Here is a 17,741-nt window from a genome sequence, read left to right on the forward strand (position 1 = left end):
GAAGAGACATATGGAGGGGATGATTTCAGTCCCTGTGTTGCAACTTGCAGTTAGTTGGTACATTTGCTGATCTTGAATTAAAATGCCGAGAACAAACATTCCATTGGGTCAAAATCAAACTCTGTATACGTGCCACAACCTCCAAATATGTATTTGCATTGCTCTTCTACGAAAGTTTTCAAGGGGCATTAAAAATACTTTTACTTTCTGTCCCCTTTACGCAAGAGGTGAAATGGGATGCATTTGTTTTAATAGTACTGTGACAGTGTCATGACCCCATAGATATTTCAAGACAACAACTTGTGAGCTGAGATGAGCAGCAGTCAAATGCAGGGGAAAATACTGTTTAGATTGAACTCAGCAACACAGTCCCCGACTAAGGGGTGAGAGAGGGGGGGGATTCAGCATGTGATTCTGTGGAACCAGGTCTGTCAAGGCAATGCTTAAACAGAAGATCCCTGTCCTGGGCCATCCCTCATGAATCACTCCAGAAACATGAACCATCTGGAGCGATTGCACGCTCCCAAACCATCAAATACTGAGGATGTTAGTCTGATTTAGTAGGCCTATTTAGGCCTGTTTAGACAACTTGCCAAAGGGATTGGTGCCTTAATTAAAGATAATATATCTCCCAAGACCTCTGCTTCACAGTCAGACTGCAACAAAATCACAGTTCCTTGGGTCAGAGTGAGACCTAACCTACCTAACCACTGCCACTTCTGTAGAAACACACTCGAACCAATACAGAGAGCCTTTCCATGACTTGAGTATTCATTGAGTTTAGTACTCCAGTGTTTCACACTTTCTTTTCCCCAATGTCAGTATAGCTTCTTAGCCTTTTCAACGACCTAAAACTCTACCACAGTGATCGCACATGAATAATGTAATACAATATGACATCCTCACTTCAGTAATTTGAATTGGGGATTTAATAAAAAAATATCTCGGCAAGGAATAAAACAAGTCTTGAGCTAAAAGATCAGGCCTCTACCTCTCAAAGCACCACATCTCGGAAACAGAAACACACAGGGACCAAAATAGACGTTCTCCTCATAAAGAGCTTCTTCTTTGTAGTCGGCGTAGCAACATCTGCGGGCCAGTTTCTTCGGGGGGGAAAGGAAAGGATTCGGGCATCATATCAAAGAGAGTGGCCATCTCCTGTGTGAGGGGAGTGGGAGGAGAACTCCCCATTCTCACTCTCCTTAGAAAGGGATGAACGCAGCCCAACCTAAAGCAATCAGAACACTGCTAATAAAAGACCATTAATATCACCTGTCAGTGCTATCTTTAGAAGATCCAAAAATGAGAAAGTGAGACAAAGGTTTCATGGTCTGCACCCACTCAACACACCACAGGACACCGTTGGGGAGAGGGGGAGGGTGTTGATTAAAACAATATTGGGAATTGGAATGACAGACACATATTGTCAATGAGAGATGAGAACAGGACTGACTGAGATCTTCTTAATGATATTCTGAATGATTTCTGATTTTCTTCTGGCTTATCTGATCCATGGGAAGGAATCCTGGGAAGTACTGCTCTTACTTTTTACCTCAGTTTAAACACAATAGTTCACCCCAAAATCGAAGCGTGCCAACTATACCATGCCAACCCTATGTCAATTCATTGAGGACTGAGACCTGCAGAACTCTCCTGATGCCTTAAGTAAAAAATTGTGAAATAAATAACAAGTGAAATAAATAACAAAAGTACATACAGTGCCTTTGGAAAGTAATCAGACCTCATTACTTTTTCCACATTTTGTTACGTTACAGCCTTATTCTAAAATGGATTAAATAAAACAATTTCCTAAGCAATCTACACACAATAACCCATATTGACAAAGCAATAACAGGTTTTTAGACATTTTTGCACATGTATCACAAATAAAAAACAGAAAAACCTTATTTATATAAGTATTCAGACCCTTTGCTATGAGACTCGAAATTGAGCTCAGGTACATCCTGTTTCCATTGATCATCCTTGAGATGTTTCTATAACTTGATTGGAGTCCACCTGTGCTCAATCCAGTTGATTGGACATGATTTGGAAAGGCACACACCTGTCTATATAAGGTCCCACAGTTGACAGTGCATGTCAGAGCAAAAACCAAGCCATGAGGTAGCGGGAATTGTCTATAGAGTTCTGAGACAGGATTATGTCAAGGCACAGATCTGGGGAAGGGTACCAAAACATTTCTGCAGCATTGAAGATCCCCAAGAACACAGTGGCCTCCATCATCTCTAGCGAGACCTGAAAATAGCTGAGCAGCAACGCTCCCAATCCAACCGTACAGAGCTTGAGAGGATCTGCAGACAAGAATGGGAGAATCTCCCCAAATACAGTTGTGCCAAGCTTGTAGCGTCATACCCAAGAAGTCTCAAGGCTATAATCGCTGAAAATGTGCTTCAAGAAAGTACTGAGTAAAGGGTCTGAATAATTATGTAAATGTAAAATGTAATTTATTTAAAAATTGTATTGCAAACATTTTGACAAAACTGTTTTTGCTTTGCCAGTATAGTGTATAGATAGATTGACGAGGGAAAAACTATTTAATCAATTTTAGAATAAGGCTGTAACCAAACATAATGTGAAAAAAGTCAAGGGGTTTGAGTACTTTCCGAAGGCACTGCATATCTGTAGTTTCACAGAGACAAAAATCAGGAGGGAAACTGTGAATGTCAAGTAACACCATGACTTTGGTGAAAGTACATTTGGCAATAAAACATTTCCCACTGAATGATGGGGTTTACTGGTGGCAATGGCAGGGTGTTCACTATCTGTTTAATGTAAAGCATGACTGCAGTTGAGCCAAAGAGAGAAGGAAAGACGGAGAGAGAGTGACTGAGCGGAAAAAGGTGGCACAATAATGGGGAGGTGAAAGGCATGAGGCCAAGTGATGAGAGCTGCTTCATGTGGAGCAGAAGTGTATCGGGGCCTCCCCTTTGAACTCCCAACGTCGATAATTGAAACAGCATTGAGAGGGCATCAGAAGAGATCTGGATCGCATTCCTCCCCCTTTATTAAATTTAGCTCATCAGAGGGGCGAGCCTGATTTCCTCTCTCCGCATGGCAATAACTCATCCCCTCCCCTTTTGCCCCTGACGTGTTGCCCATGTGTGCCCTAAGGGGGCCAAGGGAGAAAAGGGGGGGCCGGGGGTGAGAGGCCCGCGTCAGGGCTTCAAACGGGGAGCTGAGAAAGTACAGGCCGCCCACCCCAGCCCAGCTTGCCACTGGGCTCCTTGTCTACAGCACTTTTTCACGCCTCTCACCTTGGACTTGAAAGCACCCCCAAGATATTTCTTTAAAGTGGCAGCCACTGCCAGGGGCTTGGACCGTGCACTTTCTAATTCAAACAAATGTTGTACCAGGGTCAAGAGAACCAGGGTCAGGAGAACAAAGGTGTTTCAGATGAGTCGCAAGTGTTGAGCTGATAAAACCCTGATTTTCCCTCCTCACCGTGATGTTTTCCAGTAGACAGTTTTTTTTTTACAGATAGACAAATACATATAGTACAGTTAATAACCAAATGAATAGATACATCTTCTGTTGTTACCTGTGTATAACAGCACCCTATCAGACACAGAGGGCTTGTAGATTTCACAGAGCGTGGAATCACCTCTTCTCATTTCGCAGACGAGTGGCTGAGGTTTCCATCAGGGCTCTAATCAGCGTCACACATGCATGGCCTGGGAGGGGGCTGAACGGCGCTGAGGCACCAGCCACTAGAGAGCTCTGGAGGGGCAAATAGATGACAAATATTAAAGGGCATCCTTTAGTGACCCGGAGGCAGCCATGGGCCACCACGACATGTGCTGTTTGCGACACCTTGGTGGTGACACACTGTTGACGAGCACATGCTTCCTGACACCAGGCAGGACAGAAAAAGTCCTTGGCCTGTATGTTCTAACAACTGACTGACCACTCCCTTGGTCTCACCCTGGCTTGACTCTTCCCCGATGTGATTCTGTGTGGCCTGTGTGCACATAAATGCTGGCTTATTCCAGGCCACACAGGAAGCCTATCCATTGTCACCCTTATTAGCTCAGTTGGCTTCCCTTTAACTCTTGCTTTGGTATGTTCCTGTCTCCTCGTCCTACTTATGACAACCTAAACTGGAAATAAAAATTAATTTCATAATTCCAAGTTCCAACTACACGTGCAAAACCAACCAAGCTGATCAAATCATTGGCTTGATAGTAAGAATACAAGTTAACTTGTAAAGTCCACGATTGACAAACCTGTATAGGGTTGATAATGAAAACCCAGATGCATCACGAAACAATTATACGTTTTTCTATTTGGATAACAGCAGTTCGGTTACTTAGCGAATGTATGGAAAACCCCAAAATGATTTTGAGTGGGTCTCGGTAGGATTCGAGGGTGGGACTTAAATCCGGCAAGTGCATTGTCCTTCCTCCTTGGACTCACGGCAAGCCCAGGTACGGCATCAGTGCATTGTCTATCGCTGAACTGTCACAGCTAAGTAGCGTGCAGAGCGCACCACTCAACCAGCCTGAAAGAAGTTTCACTCACAACACACGGTAAGGTTATATACTCTTACCAATTTTACAAATCCAGTAGATATATGTTGGTAGAAAATAATACTGTTTACACATAAATAGGTGAAAAAATAGGAATTTGATGTATCGTGTTGTAAAGCTCGCTTTGAAGTGCTGTTGCGCTTCCCGTGAGGAATGCTGTTGGAGCGTGCATGAACAGTACAATCTGTTGCATTTTGAATGAAACGGAGAAGTCCTCGTTTTTCTTTATTCAAACGTACATCAAAATACTTACGAGAAAAATATTACAGCTTAATAATATTTTTGGTATATGTGCATTCATATGCAATAGTATTATCACGTGCGTATCTGTTTGGATTCTCTGCTGTACCATTGGCCACTGACCCAGTCATTTGGAAAACATGTTTATATTTCTAAACACAGTCGTAAAGCCAAATTATATTTATTTTTAATATTAAGACAAATGTTTTTTCGAAAATATATTTACAAACATGTAGTACCTCACAATGAACTGCAAAGTATGTGTGTCCTAATGTAATTTTGTGATAGACAACCTATTTTTGTCTTAGTAGTCAATTACACTAGTTATCACTTGAAAGTTATAAAGTCTTTGTTATGTGTGCTAAATGAGGTCTACATGCGAGGCTACTTGTCCCTGCCCACGTAGTCAGTCAGCTCCCCTGGAAAAGCTCTCCTCTCAGCTGGGTTTCTGCTCCCCCTGTCTGTGGATGTTGCTGTTAGTAAACACTTGATAAAGAGATTCCCAAAATGAGTGGGAGGGAAGGAGAGTGGGAGGGAGGGGGAGAGATAGAGAGGACAAGGGGGGAAGGAGGGGTGGAACATCAGGTAAATTGAACCTTTATTTAACTAGGCAAGTCAGTTAAGTGATCACCTATCAACACTGGAGACAGTGTGACTAAACATGTTCAATTCTGAATATTGAAAAAAATCTGCCTAATATAAATGTCCAAATATGGAGAGACAATAGCAACTGAATTCATTATAATTTTGACTGGAATGTTGTAGGCTAGAATTTAGTATCTGTTATTGCATTGTCCGTGCAAATTTTACATTTGGGGGTTCTTGTCCATTAAAGATCCTCTATTTCTAAAACCTTTTCCATCAAGTGATTATGTCATTTAAAGGCAACGTTGCAAAAAGGAAGAATTCTCACAATGTCGTTTGGGATGTCTGCATCAGATGTTACACAGGGTAGTGTGGGGTGGTGCCACTCTGTTGACCTGTGGTGGCAGGTTATTGTAGTCACACACAAACACAGTGTAAACAGCGCGTGATTGATAGGGGCCCCGCCCGGCTGTTTGTATGCTGATCCCTTCCACAGGCCTGCTGCTCCATCCAAACCCCAGGATGAGTTACTACATGGATCCAGTTTCCTCCTACCCGACCCTTCACCCCTGTGACCGTCTGGGGGCGATGGTAAGACCCCAACCACCATAAATCACATTGCTGTTACAACCTGTGGATGGACTAGCTACCTACCACACGCCACAGTGTAGGCAGAGTGTGTTAGCACAGTACCTCTGGATTCCATCAATCTAGCTACCGCAATACGGACTATCCATGTCAACTTAGTTCAACACTGGGGTGTTGTTAGATTTACTTTAAAAAATGGACACAATTTGTTGTTAAAAAAAATCCACTATCAGTTCTTCATTCTAGACCACTATGGACCAGAGCTAGACATTGTCTTCGGAGGCTGATGTGAAATAAAACAGACTATAGTTTCAATCACCTCTGGATTGCACAACCTTCTCTACAAAACCATTATTACCTCCTAACCATGTCGGCAGTAAATATCTTAGTGTGGGGCCTAACCACCACTGAGTCTATTTAGAGCCATGCAGAGCAGCCCCACAGAACAACACAACACTTTACCACGTAATGCCATCTTGATGTGCTATAGAGCAGGCTATTTGTAAACAGCCTTTTTAACACCATCCAAATGAAAGGACCATATGAATACAGTCTGTCAGATCACAGGAATCAGGGACATTGGGATTCCTGTCATTTGGGCTCTGAAAGGTGAAGGTTGACAAGCGTTGGCAGAAATGTTGCCATTTGTATGCAGAATGCAGCCCCGTTAGACAAAGAGGACGAGGTCACATGCAAATATCAACCCAACCTGGCTCTGGTACAAAACATGGAGGGATAAAGCTCCCTCGCCTCTAATTGGCTCAGGTGGTTCTGTTTGCCTTTGAAATTGAGATTACTGTACCCGAGGCCAGACGTGTTCGAAAGATGAACCTGGGTTGCCACTGCTTTTCCTACGAATTGACATGTATTAGTAGAGATAAGGCCTCTGATTCCCCTGCCCTCTTCCTTGGTAATTTTCCATGTTATTCTAGATGCAAAGAGGGTGTTTATGTGAAGGAAATGGCAGAGGTTTCCATGTTTTGTGACCATGTCCTGTAACAATGTAACGGTTTTCTAGGTGTGAAGGAGAGTCGGACCAAAATGCAGCGTGTAGATTGCGATCCATGTTTAATGAACAACGTAAACACGAATGAAGCTCGGGAGTGAGAGGATGCTCAGGCAGGTAGATAGATCTACCAGATCCTGGCTGGCTGGTGGTCTCAGCAGATCCTGGCTGACTGGCAGATCCTGGCTGACTGGCGGATCTGGCGGATCCTGGCCGACTGGCAGATCCTGGCCGACTGGCAGATCCTGGCCGACTGGCAGTTCTGGCAGATCTGGAAGAGTCTGGTTGACTGGCAGATCTGGAAGAGTCTGGTTGACTGGCGGATCTGGAAGAGTCTGGTTGACTGGCGGATCTGGAAGAGTCTGGTTGACTGGCGGATCTGGAAGAGTCTGGTTGACTGGCGGATCTGGAAGAGTCTGGTTGACTGCCGGATCTGGAAGAGTCTGGTTGACTGGCGGATCTGGAAGAGTCTGGTTGACTGGCGGATCTGGAAGAGTCTGGTTGACTGGCGGATCTGGAAGAGTCTGGTTGACTGGCGGAACTGGAAGAGTCTGGTTGACTGGCGGATCTGGAAGAGACTGACTGGCGGATCTGGAAGAGTCTGGCTGACTGGCGGATCTGGAAGAGTCTGGCTGACTGGCGGATCTGGAAGAGTCTGGCTGACTGGCGGATCTGGAAGAGTCTGGCTGACTGGCGGATCTGGAAGAGTCTGGCTGACTGGCGGATCTGGAAGAGTCTGGCTGACTGGCGGATCTGGAAGAGTCTGGCTGACTGGCGGATCTGGAAGAGTCTGGTGGATCTGGAAGAGTCTGGCTGACTGGCGGATCTGGAAGAGTCTGGCTGACTGGCGGATCTGGAAGAGTCTGGCTGACTGGCGGATCTGGAAGAGTCTGGCTGACTGGCGGATCTGGAAGAGTCTGGCTGACTGGCGGATCTGGAAGAGTCTGGCTGACTGGCGGATCCTGGCAGACTGAAAGATCTGGCTGCTCCACGCTGACTGGCGGCTCTGGCTGCTCCACGCTGACTGGCGGCTCTGGCTGCTCCATGCAGACTGACAGCTCTGGCGGCTCCGTGCAGACTGGCAGCTCCTTGCAGACTGGCAGCTCCGTGCAGACTGGCAGCTCCGTGCAGACTGGCAGCTCCGTGCAGACTGCCAGCTCCTTGCAGACTGGCAGCTCTGGCTGCTCCATGCAGACTGACAGCTCTGGCTGCTCCATGCAGACTGACAGCTCTGGCTGCTCCATGCAGACTGACATCTCTGGCTGCTCCATGCAGACTGACATCTCTGGCTGCTCCATGCAGACTGACAGCTCTGGCTGCTCCATGCAGACTGACAGCTCTGGCGGCTCCATGCAGACTGACAGCTCTGGCGGCTCCATGCAGACTGACAGCTCTGGCTGCTCCATGCAGACTGACAGCTCTGGCTGCTCCATGCAGACTGACAGCTCTGGCTGCTCCATGCAGACTGACAGCTCTAGCTGCTCCATGCAGACTGACAGCTCTGGCTGCTCCATGCAGACTGACAGCTCTGGCTGCTCCATGCAGACTGACAGCTCTGGCTGCTCCATGCAGACTGACAGCTCTGGCTGCTCCATGCAGACTGACAGCTCTGGCTGCTCCATGCAGACTGACAGCTCTGGCTGCTCCATGCAGACCGACAGCTCTGGCTGCGCTGAACAGGTGGGACACTCCAGCAGCGCTGTAGAGGAGGAAGGCTCTGGCTGCGCTGAACAGGCGGGACACTCCGGCAGCGCAGGAGAGGAGAAAGGCTCCGGCAGCGCTGGAGAGGCGAGGCGCACTGTAGGCCTGATGCGTGGTGCTGGCACTGGTGGTATTGAACCAAGGACACGCACAGGAAGCCTGGTGCGGGGAGCTGCTACCGGAGGGCTGGGGTGTGGAGGTGGTACTGGATAGACCGGACCGTGCAGGTGCACTGGAGCTCTTGAGCACCGAGCCCGTCCAACCTTACCTGGTTGAATTCTCTCGGTCGCCCTGCCAGTGCGGCGAGGTGGAATAGTCCGCACTGGGCTATGCAGGCGAACCGGAGACACCGAGCGCAAGGCTGGTGCCATGTAAGCCGGCCCAAGGAGACGCACTGGGGACCAGATGCGTAGAGCCGGCTTCATGGCATTTGGCTCGACGCTCAATCTAGCCCGGCCGATACGCGGAGCTGGAATATACCGCACCGGGCTATGCACCCGCACTGGAGACACCGTGCGCACCACAGCATAACACTGTGCCTGCCCGGTCTCTCTAGCCCCCCGGTAAGCACAGGGAGTTTGCACAGGTCTCCTACCTGGCATAGCCATACTCCCTGTGAACCTCCCCCCAATACATTTTTGGGGCTGACTCTCAGGCTTCCATCCGCGTCGCCGTGCTTGCTTCGCCAACTCCATTCTCCGATAACCTTCCGAGCACTGCTCCATCGAATCACAGGCGGGCACCGGCACTCTCCCTGGGTCGACCGCCCACCTGTCTATCTCCTCCCAAGAAGTATAGTCCACTTTGGGCTGCTCCTGTTGCCTCTTCTCCTGTCTGCACCTTTGGGCGGCTACACTCCCCTGGTTTAGCCCAGGGTCCTCTCCCGTCGAGGATTTCCTCCCATGTCCAGAAATCCTTATTGCGCATCTCCTCTTTGGGCTGCTCCTGCCTGTTGACACGCTGCGTGGTCCGTTTGTGGTGGGTGATTCTGTAACGGTTTTCTAGGTGTGAAGGAGAGTCGGACCAAAATGCAGCGTGTAGATCGCGATCCATGTTTAATGAACAACGTAAACACGAATGAACACAAACACTACAAAACAAAGAACGTAAATAACAAAACGAAAACCGAAACAGCCTATACTTGTGTCAACTAACACAGCGACAGGAACAAAGACACTAAGGACAATCACCCACGACAAACTCAAAGAATATGGCTGCCTAAATATGGTTCCCAATCAGAGACAACGATAAACACCTGCCTCTGATTGAGAACCACTCCAGACAGCCATAGACTTTGCTATATACCCCACTAAGCTACAATCCCAATACCAACACCAAAACCCCAAGACAAAACACACCACAATACAAAAACCCCATGCCACACCCTGGCCTGACCCAATACATGAAGATAAACACAAAATACTTTGACCAGGGCGTGACAAACAAGCCAGTTAACCCACTGTTCCTAGGCCGTCATTGAAAATAAGAATTTGTTCTTAACTGACTGACCTAGTTAAATTAAGGTTAAGGTTTTTAAAAAAGGAATAACTGTGGGATATGCTGTAGTTGAATTGCCCCTGACTCTCCTACTTTTATAAATCAGATGTGTGACCTCAAAGGATCATCCACAAAAGGAATGGAGAACTCCAAGCAACCTACTTTTGCTGGACCTCCAATATCACTTTACAGCAGTGGAGGCTGCTGAGGGGAGGACGGCTCATAATAATGGCTACAACAGAGCAAATGGAATGGCATCAAACAAATGGAAACAGTGTGTTCAATGTATTTCATACCATTCCACTTATTCCGCTCCAGCTGTTACCACGAGCCCATCCTCAACAATTAAGGTGCCCCAACCTCCTCTGCTTTACAGTGCCGATACGACTGCCCCACTTCCGCTGGCTATCACTCCCCTCTCCCTGCCAGACTGAACTGATAGTGCCGTCATCGGCCCACGTACCCCCTAGAGACTTCCCTAGATTAGGCTCCCTAGTCCCCTCTCACTCACTATTAGCTGGCTGTAAAGCTGACAGCCTACTGATAAACCCAGCATCGCTTTAACAAGAGTCCTTATCAGATGGGCAGTCAGTCAGGTACCCTGATCTGAGGTCTCTGCTCCTAACCAGGCCTGTAGTGAAGATCGACCAGACAGTAGTCAGTTAAGTGGTGAGGTGACAGGAGCCACCACTATTGTCCCTATGGTGAGGTGATAGATGGAAACTGATACTGGAGAGGCTCCTATGCTTCTTGCTACTGGTCATCACATCCCTGCCAGGTATGCATCAAATGTCACTTTCAGAGTGTGAACACCCATATCTTGAAGTACTGCATCAGAACTGCATCATGTTCCATGTGCTTGCTTAGTGTGATTTTGAGTCAATGGACATTTTTCTCAGAATAGTCCTGACCGTTATCTACTCACCTGATATATTGTGTATCCACATACATACAGTATTGATGTCTGGTCCTCCCCCCAACTACTACATTCACTTTGGATCTCCCCTCAGTCCAATCTCACATGTGATCAACAGGATGAAATAAAGATAAACCTATTGAATCAAATTTAGCCTTCATTGTATCTATACGGGAAGCATAAAACAAAACCAGCCAGCTCCACTCCAAAATAGTATTTTTAAAACTCTAGCTTGGTCTCTTCTCCCCTTACAATCAAGCTCGTTGACGTTCTCGCAGTAAGTCAGTAAACTGTTGTATCACATTATGCACAGCAAGTTAACACAGTTTGAAAGTAAACAAGATGTGAGGTTGAGATACTGTATACTGCATCTGTGCCTTGCTGTTGCTGTAGGAACCAGGTTAGGGCTGGGCCATACATCGTATTTTAAGGTATACTGGTATGGATTTTTACAATACCATCTAAAAAGGTGATTTAGTACACTGCTACATAAATGAAAAATTCTAAGAATTTGAGTACTTCAATGTCAGTTTTGTCCTAGTTTGGCTGAGTATAAAACAATTGGAATGGAGAAAGCCCATTAAAACCACTTATAATTAATTTGTTGCCATCCTCGGATTATGCACTACTCATAAAACAGACTTAAAATGTATATTATTCAGAAACATAAAATACCACCAAATACCTCCATATCATCTAAAATAAGAAACATATTGTGATATTATACTTTGGCAATATCGCCCAGCCCTAGATCATGTCCAGGCCCAGTGAGTTAACCCCCTGCTGTGTGTTGCCTTTACAGAGGCAGAGTGGAGGGGTGGCTATGGGACCACTGACCCAGCTCCCTGGTATGTTGGTTCACCCCCAGCAGCAGCAGCACTACCCCCCATCCAGACCCTTCTACCCCCAAGATGTCACCCTGCAGGAGGTACCCAATGGACACGACCTCGCACCCACAGGTAGGAGCCAAAGTAAGCCTCTGACTAAGACCAAATCCTACAGAACACAGTTTTCTGCCTGTTTTTTCATGTCACTGCACTTAAAACAGCAAATTAACCAAGCAAAGTAAAATATGCCTTTTAAATTTCACAAAGGAACACATGTATTGCCTCAAAGGGAAACTAGATTGGGGTAAAAACGGAAATGAGATTGGGGGTGAAATATATTGTTCATTGTGAATTATGTGTTCACTGGAAACAAAGGACTTTATGTGGAGGGGTGTGGTAAATGAACTGTGACTCACACACAGGCACCCACCTCCCCATCCCCACATCTTACATGGACACACACACGCATGCACCAGTCCAGGCAGTCTGTCTGGCTCCAGAGTGCTGCATGCACAGTGGCCGGCTGAGTGGCCCGGGGCCCCCTGTGGGTCTCCTACTCCCTGGGGACCATGGTGACGTTGACCCCAGGGCCTTTACCAGATTCCTCCTCCTCTCTTCCTCTAGGGACCGCCACATGCCCCGCATTTTTCTTCCTGGGCTCTTTTTTTCCTACCGGTTATTTTAAACTGGAACATTCCTCCCAGTGCGTTGTCTCTGTTTGACTCTGGCCTCCCTCGTTCTTAAGAGTGATTTATTCAGGGGACTGGGACACACGCCATGGGGAGGGGGGGTTGCTTAGGCCGGGCACCAGCTTTCTTCCATCTCCACCCAGGCTGGATGCAGGGGCACAGGAGGCAGGAGGGCCAAAGGGCGGCCATATTTTTCCCAAGCCTCTTGGTTCCCCTCGGGGGGATTGGGTCAGGGCTGGATCTGATGGGATTTGCTGATGTTTGTTGCTGGAGACACACTCCTTTGGAGCCTCCAGTGCTTCCAGCGCTAAACTGTTGACATAAACATTATCAAGTGGAAAAAAACAACCTCCAGTTGACCTCCTCTCCATCATGATGGTGATCATGCAAACCAATGTCGTTACATTCGTCCGCGCAATGCAACCACCTGTAGACGAAATTAGAGTTTAGTGACCCCACTGAGTGTCATTTGCATGTTGTTGTGTAGCTTCCCAGTATATGGAGCTGAAATCTCAAAATCAGGTCAGTAACCCTTGACACACTCCACTTCCTGAAACCATTGATCTGACCCATATGTTTCTCAAATTAAAATATTTGGACTTCTTAACGATAGTCGTTTGAGTTCATCTCAATAAACTACTGAGAAAATCAACTAGTAAGGATAGACGTGAAGTCTTCTTTGGCTGACTGTGGCACCAGTAGACGTGCTCTTTCTTTCCTGAAGCCACACTTTACCATGTGTGTAAGCTTGGCCTGCTTATGAGGCCACTCCTGCACCTTGCTTAGCTTTGAAAACATTTGTGTGTGCTTCCCTTTCATATTTTACAGCCCAAGTCACAGCGCACGATTAATCAATGCCATATTTCTGCTAATGAACATGCATTACATTTTTCCTTTCATGGAACCAATGCAATTAAACACAGATACCACCTCAACTGCTGTTGAGTCAGGCTAACATTATGGAAAATGACTGTCTGTGTGTCAGTATCCACCTAGAATGTCCAATACAGTATACAAAGTATGAAGAATCTCTTTCTGTTTCACTGTGTATGGCCAATACAAACTGCCCTGGTTCTCTTTCACATAGATGACAGATACATAATATCAGCACATGTGCTGAGTACTGGGGCCAGTAATGAAAATGTTCTCTACTTTTAATTGAGAAACACAACTCAAAGTTTGAAAGACTGACTTCCTCATTCAGTACTGTAACACCCTTTTAGTTTACATGAGATGACTTTGTTGGACTTTGGATTTATAGCGTGCTGTTACAGTAACTGTGAGAGAGAGCTGAGAGCAGATGTGGTGAAGGGATGTTGTATGTTGAAGGGCCTTTGCATGGTTGGCCCTGAGCCCACTGTCACACACAGCTTCCTGACATCCGCCATGCCATAGTACTGTTTACAATACACCCGCACTCTCCTCTCTTTTCCACCCGTCTCCTTTCCAATCTATGCTCCGCTCTTCTCCACTTCCAGAAACCTGGCCACTCTCACACCACTGGGTCTGATCTTAAACGCCCACTTAGATCCACGGTGTGTGTGCTGCACAGTCTCACTGAAACCCAGAAATGCACACACAAACAAACACACACACTTTACTTTCCGGTAGTCGCTCACACCACACATATCCATTCATTAAATTCACACCAGTTTTCTGGCATGTATTGTATTACTGTATCCTCCCATTCAGTAAAAAGCCCACTTCCACTCCCAGGCACCTATGATCTCACTGTACATTTAAACATGCACTCCCATTTAGAACACACAGCTGTGATATGGAACCCAGGGACCATTGGCCTAGGTTTTAATTTATGTGATTTAACAGCTGGATAGTAGGGAGGAGGGAGGAAAGGGGAGGATAGAGGGGGGAAGAGAGTCACAGGGCCGGTGGTGGGAGAGAGGGAGGGAGGAGTAAAGTAAATGAGGGGAGGGGTAGAGATTGTGTGGGGGGGGGGTCGCCTCTGATGAGGGGCACGTCTTTTCTACGAGTAAACAGGCAGCCTGCGGGGGTCTGGAGGTTATGGGAAAGGAGGAAACAGCGATGCTAATCAGGCCGGCACACACTTCCCCCGACAATAAAACAAAATGAGGGGAGAATGGAAAAAAGAGAGACAACTCTGGAGCAGAGGGTCACATCGCAGCCCCACTTCGCTAGGCTATGCTTTTGCGAGTGGTTGTAGTAGTGACATTGGCTGTATTTGTTGTGATAGCTGATAATACCATCAGGCATACTTCAAAATTGTTCTCTAGAGAGCCTCTGTATGTAGTGGCAAGGACTAGTCCTGGGAAAGGTAAGTGGGGTCAGTTCCTCTACAGTGACTAACCAGTGACTACATATACAGAACATTCAGTCTTCAAGGACATATAGTACAATCACTGGGAGCAGTGATGCAACTAATGCCAACTCATTGGAAAGGTGGAAAATGTGGGTAAAGATCACTATTGTAAAAATGCTATTGTGTGGCTTAGTAATACATACTGTCATTACACCCTTATGAGTGTGTCAGTGCATCACTGTCGATAACAGGTAATGACTATGTCATTGTTATAACCATAATGGTATCATAATCATATCACATTTGGAATAGAGTGAGCTTTTATAGTCAACCAATCAATCCAGCTAATGATTTTAACACAATATTGTAATGAAGACGTGCTTCTAATAAACAGGCTGTAGTGTAGCTGAGGAGATGAGGGGCTTTCCTTTAGCTGAAGGGGGTGTTGGAGCTTTATCAGTGAGCTCTCTAACTGTGAGAGAGAAGGAGGAAGGCCTGGGGGGGATTGAATTATCTGCACAATGGAGGGCACGTGGTGGCGCTAATGGAGAAAGAGATGTCCTTTTTATCGAAGCTAATTGTTCAGAAAGAGCTGAACTTATGTTCAGGCAGGCGCAGAACCACCCACACGCATACTCACTCAAACATACATACGGTCACTCACCACACACGCACTGTGGTTCTGTCCCTACTGGACGCCTGTGATCTCAGCAGGACTGCATCCAGCCTGTCGCATCCCCAGACGGCTAAGAGACAAGGGCCAACAGGGATCCGTGTGTGTGTGTGTGTGTGTGTGTGTGTGTGTGTGTGTGTGTGTGTGTGTGTGTGTGTGTGTGTGTGTGTGTGTGTGTGTGTGTGTGTGTGTGTGTGGTCAATAACTCGCTAGGTGGTACCTAAGAACAGGGACGCCAATCCAGTCATACCATACCGATTGGCTGGTGGTAACAAAATAGTATTTTTCATTTCAGTACGCTTCTCCACTACCTCCAAACCCTAGTGTCTGGGTTTCATATTGTAACAAAAAGATAAACATGACAACGTGTTGCATTTTAAGGCACATAAAGAAAGAACAGCTCACCAACAATTCCCCAGCCTAGCCATTGTTTCTAAGCAAAGCATACTGTAATACATCCTTGTAAATTGAATCATATCTAAAACCAGGGGAAGGCATGTCATCATGATGTAATCAAGGAATGACACCCAAAACTTAAAGAGAGGGACCGATGTCAAAAGAAGGTGAGCTTCAATCCCCAGGATATAGTATAGGTCATGGGTTAAACTTTCAACTAGCTAGCATTCAGTTAACCCCTGGTAGCACCAACAGGTCATTTCAGCTAGCTAGCACTCATGTAATCCCTGGTAGCAGCAGCAGGTCCTTTCAGTTAGCTAGCTTTCAGATCACCCCTGGTAGCAGCAGCTAGTCATTTCAATTAGCTAGCTGTCAGTTAACCCCTAGTAGCAGCAGCAGGTCCTTTCAGCTAGCTAGCTGTCAGTTAACCTCTGGTAGCAGCAGCAGGTCCTTTCAGCTAGCTAGCTGTCAGTTAACCTCTGGTAGCAGCAGCAGGTGCACCAGTTAAATGTCTGGATTAAAGAGAGGCAGTCAGCCATCACAGATGTGCCCGAGGAGCAGCTTTGCTTTAGCTATGGGTGCTAAAATGCAATGCCATTGCGTGAACCCCTAACTGTCAAAACCATGGCAACAGCATTTGCCAGGTGAAGAAGCGAGACATTGAAACCCAAGTGCACATGTTGCCTTATTTGTGGAACATGACGGTGGTGCTGCTCAGTCTCATTGGGAGGACTGTCACTTAAACTTAAAATGACATAGAGAGACATTTTCATTCCCATAACCATTCTTCCTGGAACTGTACAATGTATAAATTACAGTACAATGACCAGTGACTAACTTGACGTGGTAGTGTCCAGGAAACTGTTTGTGTGGTTAACAACAGCAGCCCCAGTTCTTACAGATGTAGTATCTTAATTTGAGACAGTTTGCTATAGCAGAAAAATAATTCTGCAGCAACAGGAAATGTGGATTATAATTAATGGACAAGTCTGAAATTACAAACTTCAGAAGCCTTTTTTAAACCTCAAATACAGTGCACATTTTACATGTCCTGCATTGCAATCCTGCAAATTAAGATCCTACATCTGTAACTGGCTTTTGTAATAAATAAATCAACTTTAATATTTCCTCTCAGAGTTTCTCTTTGAACCATTGGTTTTAGTAAAGGGAGACCCAGCTCTTATTCCCTCTGTTGTAACGCTCATGGAAATTAGTTTAGCCTGTCAGAAATATAATACTGAATGAAAACCGGAGTGTATTAACCAAGTGGAAGTGGGTACATCCCCTCAAATTTTGTCTGCCTGTGCTTATATGTGTCTGTGGAGCTCTCAGAACATTAAACAAAAGTTTATATTCAACTTGACCTATTTCTGGAACTTAATAAGTTTCAAACTAAGATATTAAGTACATAGATTAATACCTTTAAATGTTCACCATTAACACATGGATGTTTCTTATAACGGAGCGAGAGGGGGCATAATGAAAAGTGGCCTTGAAAAGGCCACTCAGCTAGCTCCGGTCCAGATATTAGTCAGCAACGCTATTAGTCTTAATAGCTGCCCTCAGGCACAAAGGACCTGGGCTGTCCTTTTAAGAGTAGATACAAGGAGCTCATTAAGACAAAACAAAGAGGGCAGTGAGAGGGAGAGAGTGGAGAGTGACTGACTGACTGACTGACTGAAATGAAGTAAGCGTACCTTTAAACCACCCCTCCCCTCATACCCACCCCCTTGACAGGCCCTTGTGAGACCGCAGAGGCCACACAACATCTCTGCCTGGCATTTCCACTATGGCTCATATC

The 17,741-nt window shown here is 46.2% G+C and overlaps 1 protein-coding gene across 3 annotated transcripts in view; it reads left to right on the plus strand.

Moving 5' to 3' along the window:
• The first annotated feature begins 4,415 nt into the window (after positions 1 to 4,415).
• LOC118370773 (protein c-ets-1-B) overlaps positions 4,416 to 17,741 on the plus strand; it is a 47,827-nt gene continuing 34,501 nt past the window's right edge. For 2 of the 3 annotated variants that reach the window (XM_035755901.2, XM_035755904.2), the window contains exons 1-3: positions 4,416 to 4,544; positions 5,866 to 5,960; positions 11,880 to 12,048. In XM_035755901.2, coding sequence (XP_035611794.1) covers positions 5,892 to 5,960; positions 11,880 to 12,048 — 238 coding nt within the window. In that variant the 5' untranslated portion in view covers positions 4,416 to 4,544; positions 5,866 to 5,891. The remainder of the gene's footprint in view (positions 4,545 to 5,865; positions 5,961 to 11,879; positions 12,049 to 17,741) is intronic. The other variant, XM_035755903.2, reaches the window with a different exon arrangement.

Source organism: Oncorhynchus keta, chromosome 1 (assembly GCF_023373465.1).
Source record: "Oncorhynchus keta strain PuntledgeMale-10-30-2019 chromosome 1, Oket_V2, whole genome shotgun sequence".
Classification (NCBI taxonomy): Eukaryota; Metazoa; Chordata; class Actinopteri; order Salmoniformes; family Salmonidae; genus Oncorhynchus; species Oncorhynchus keta.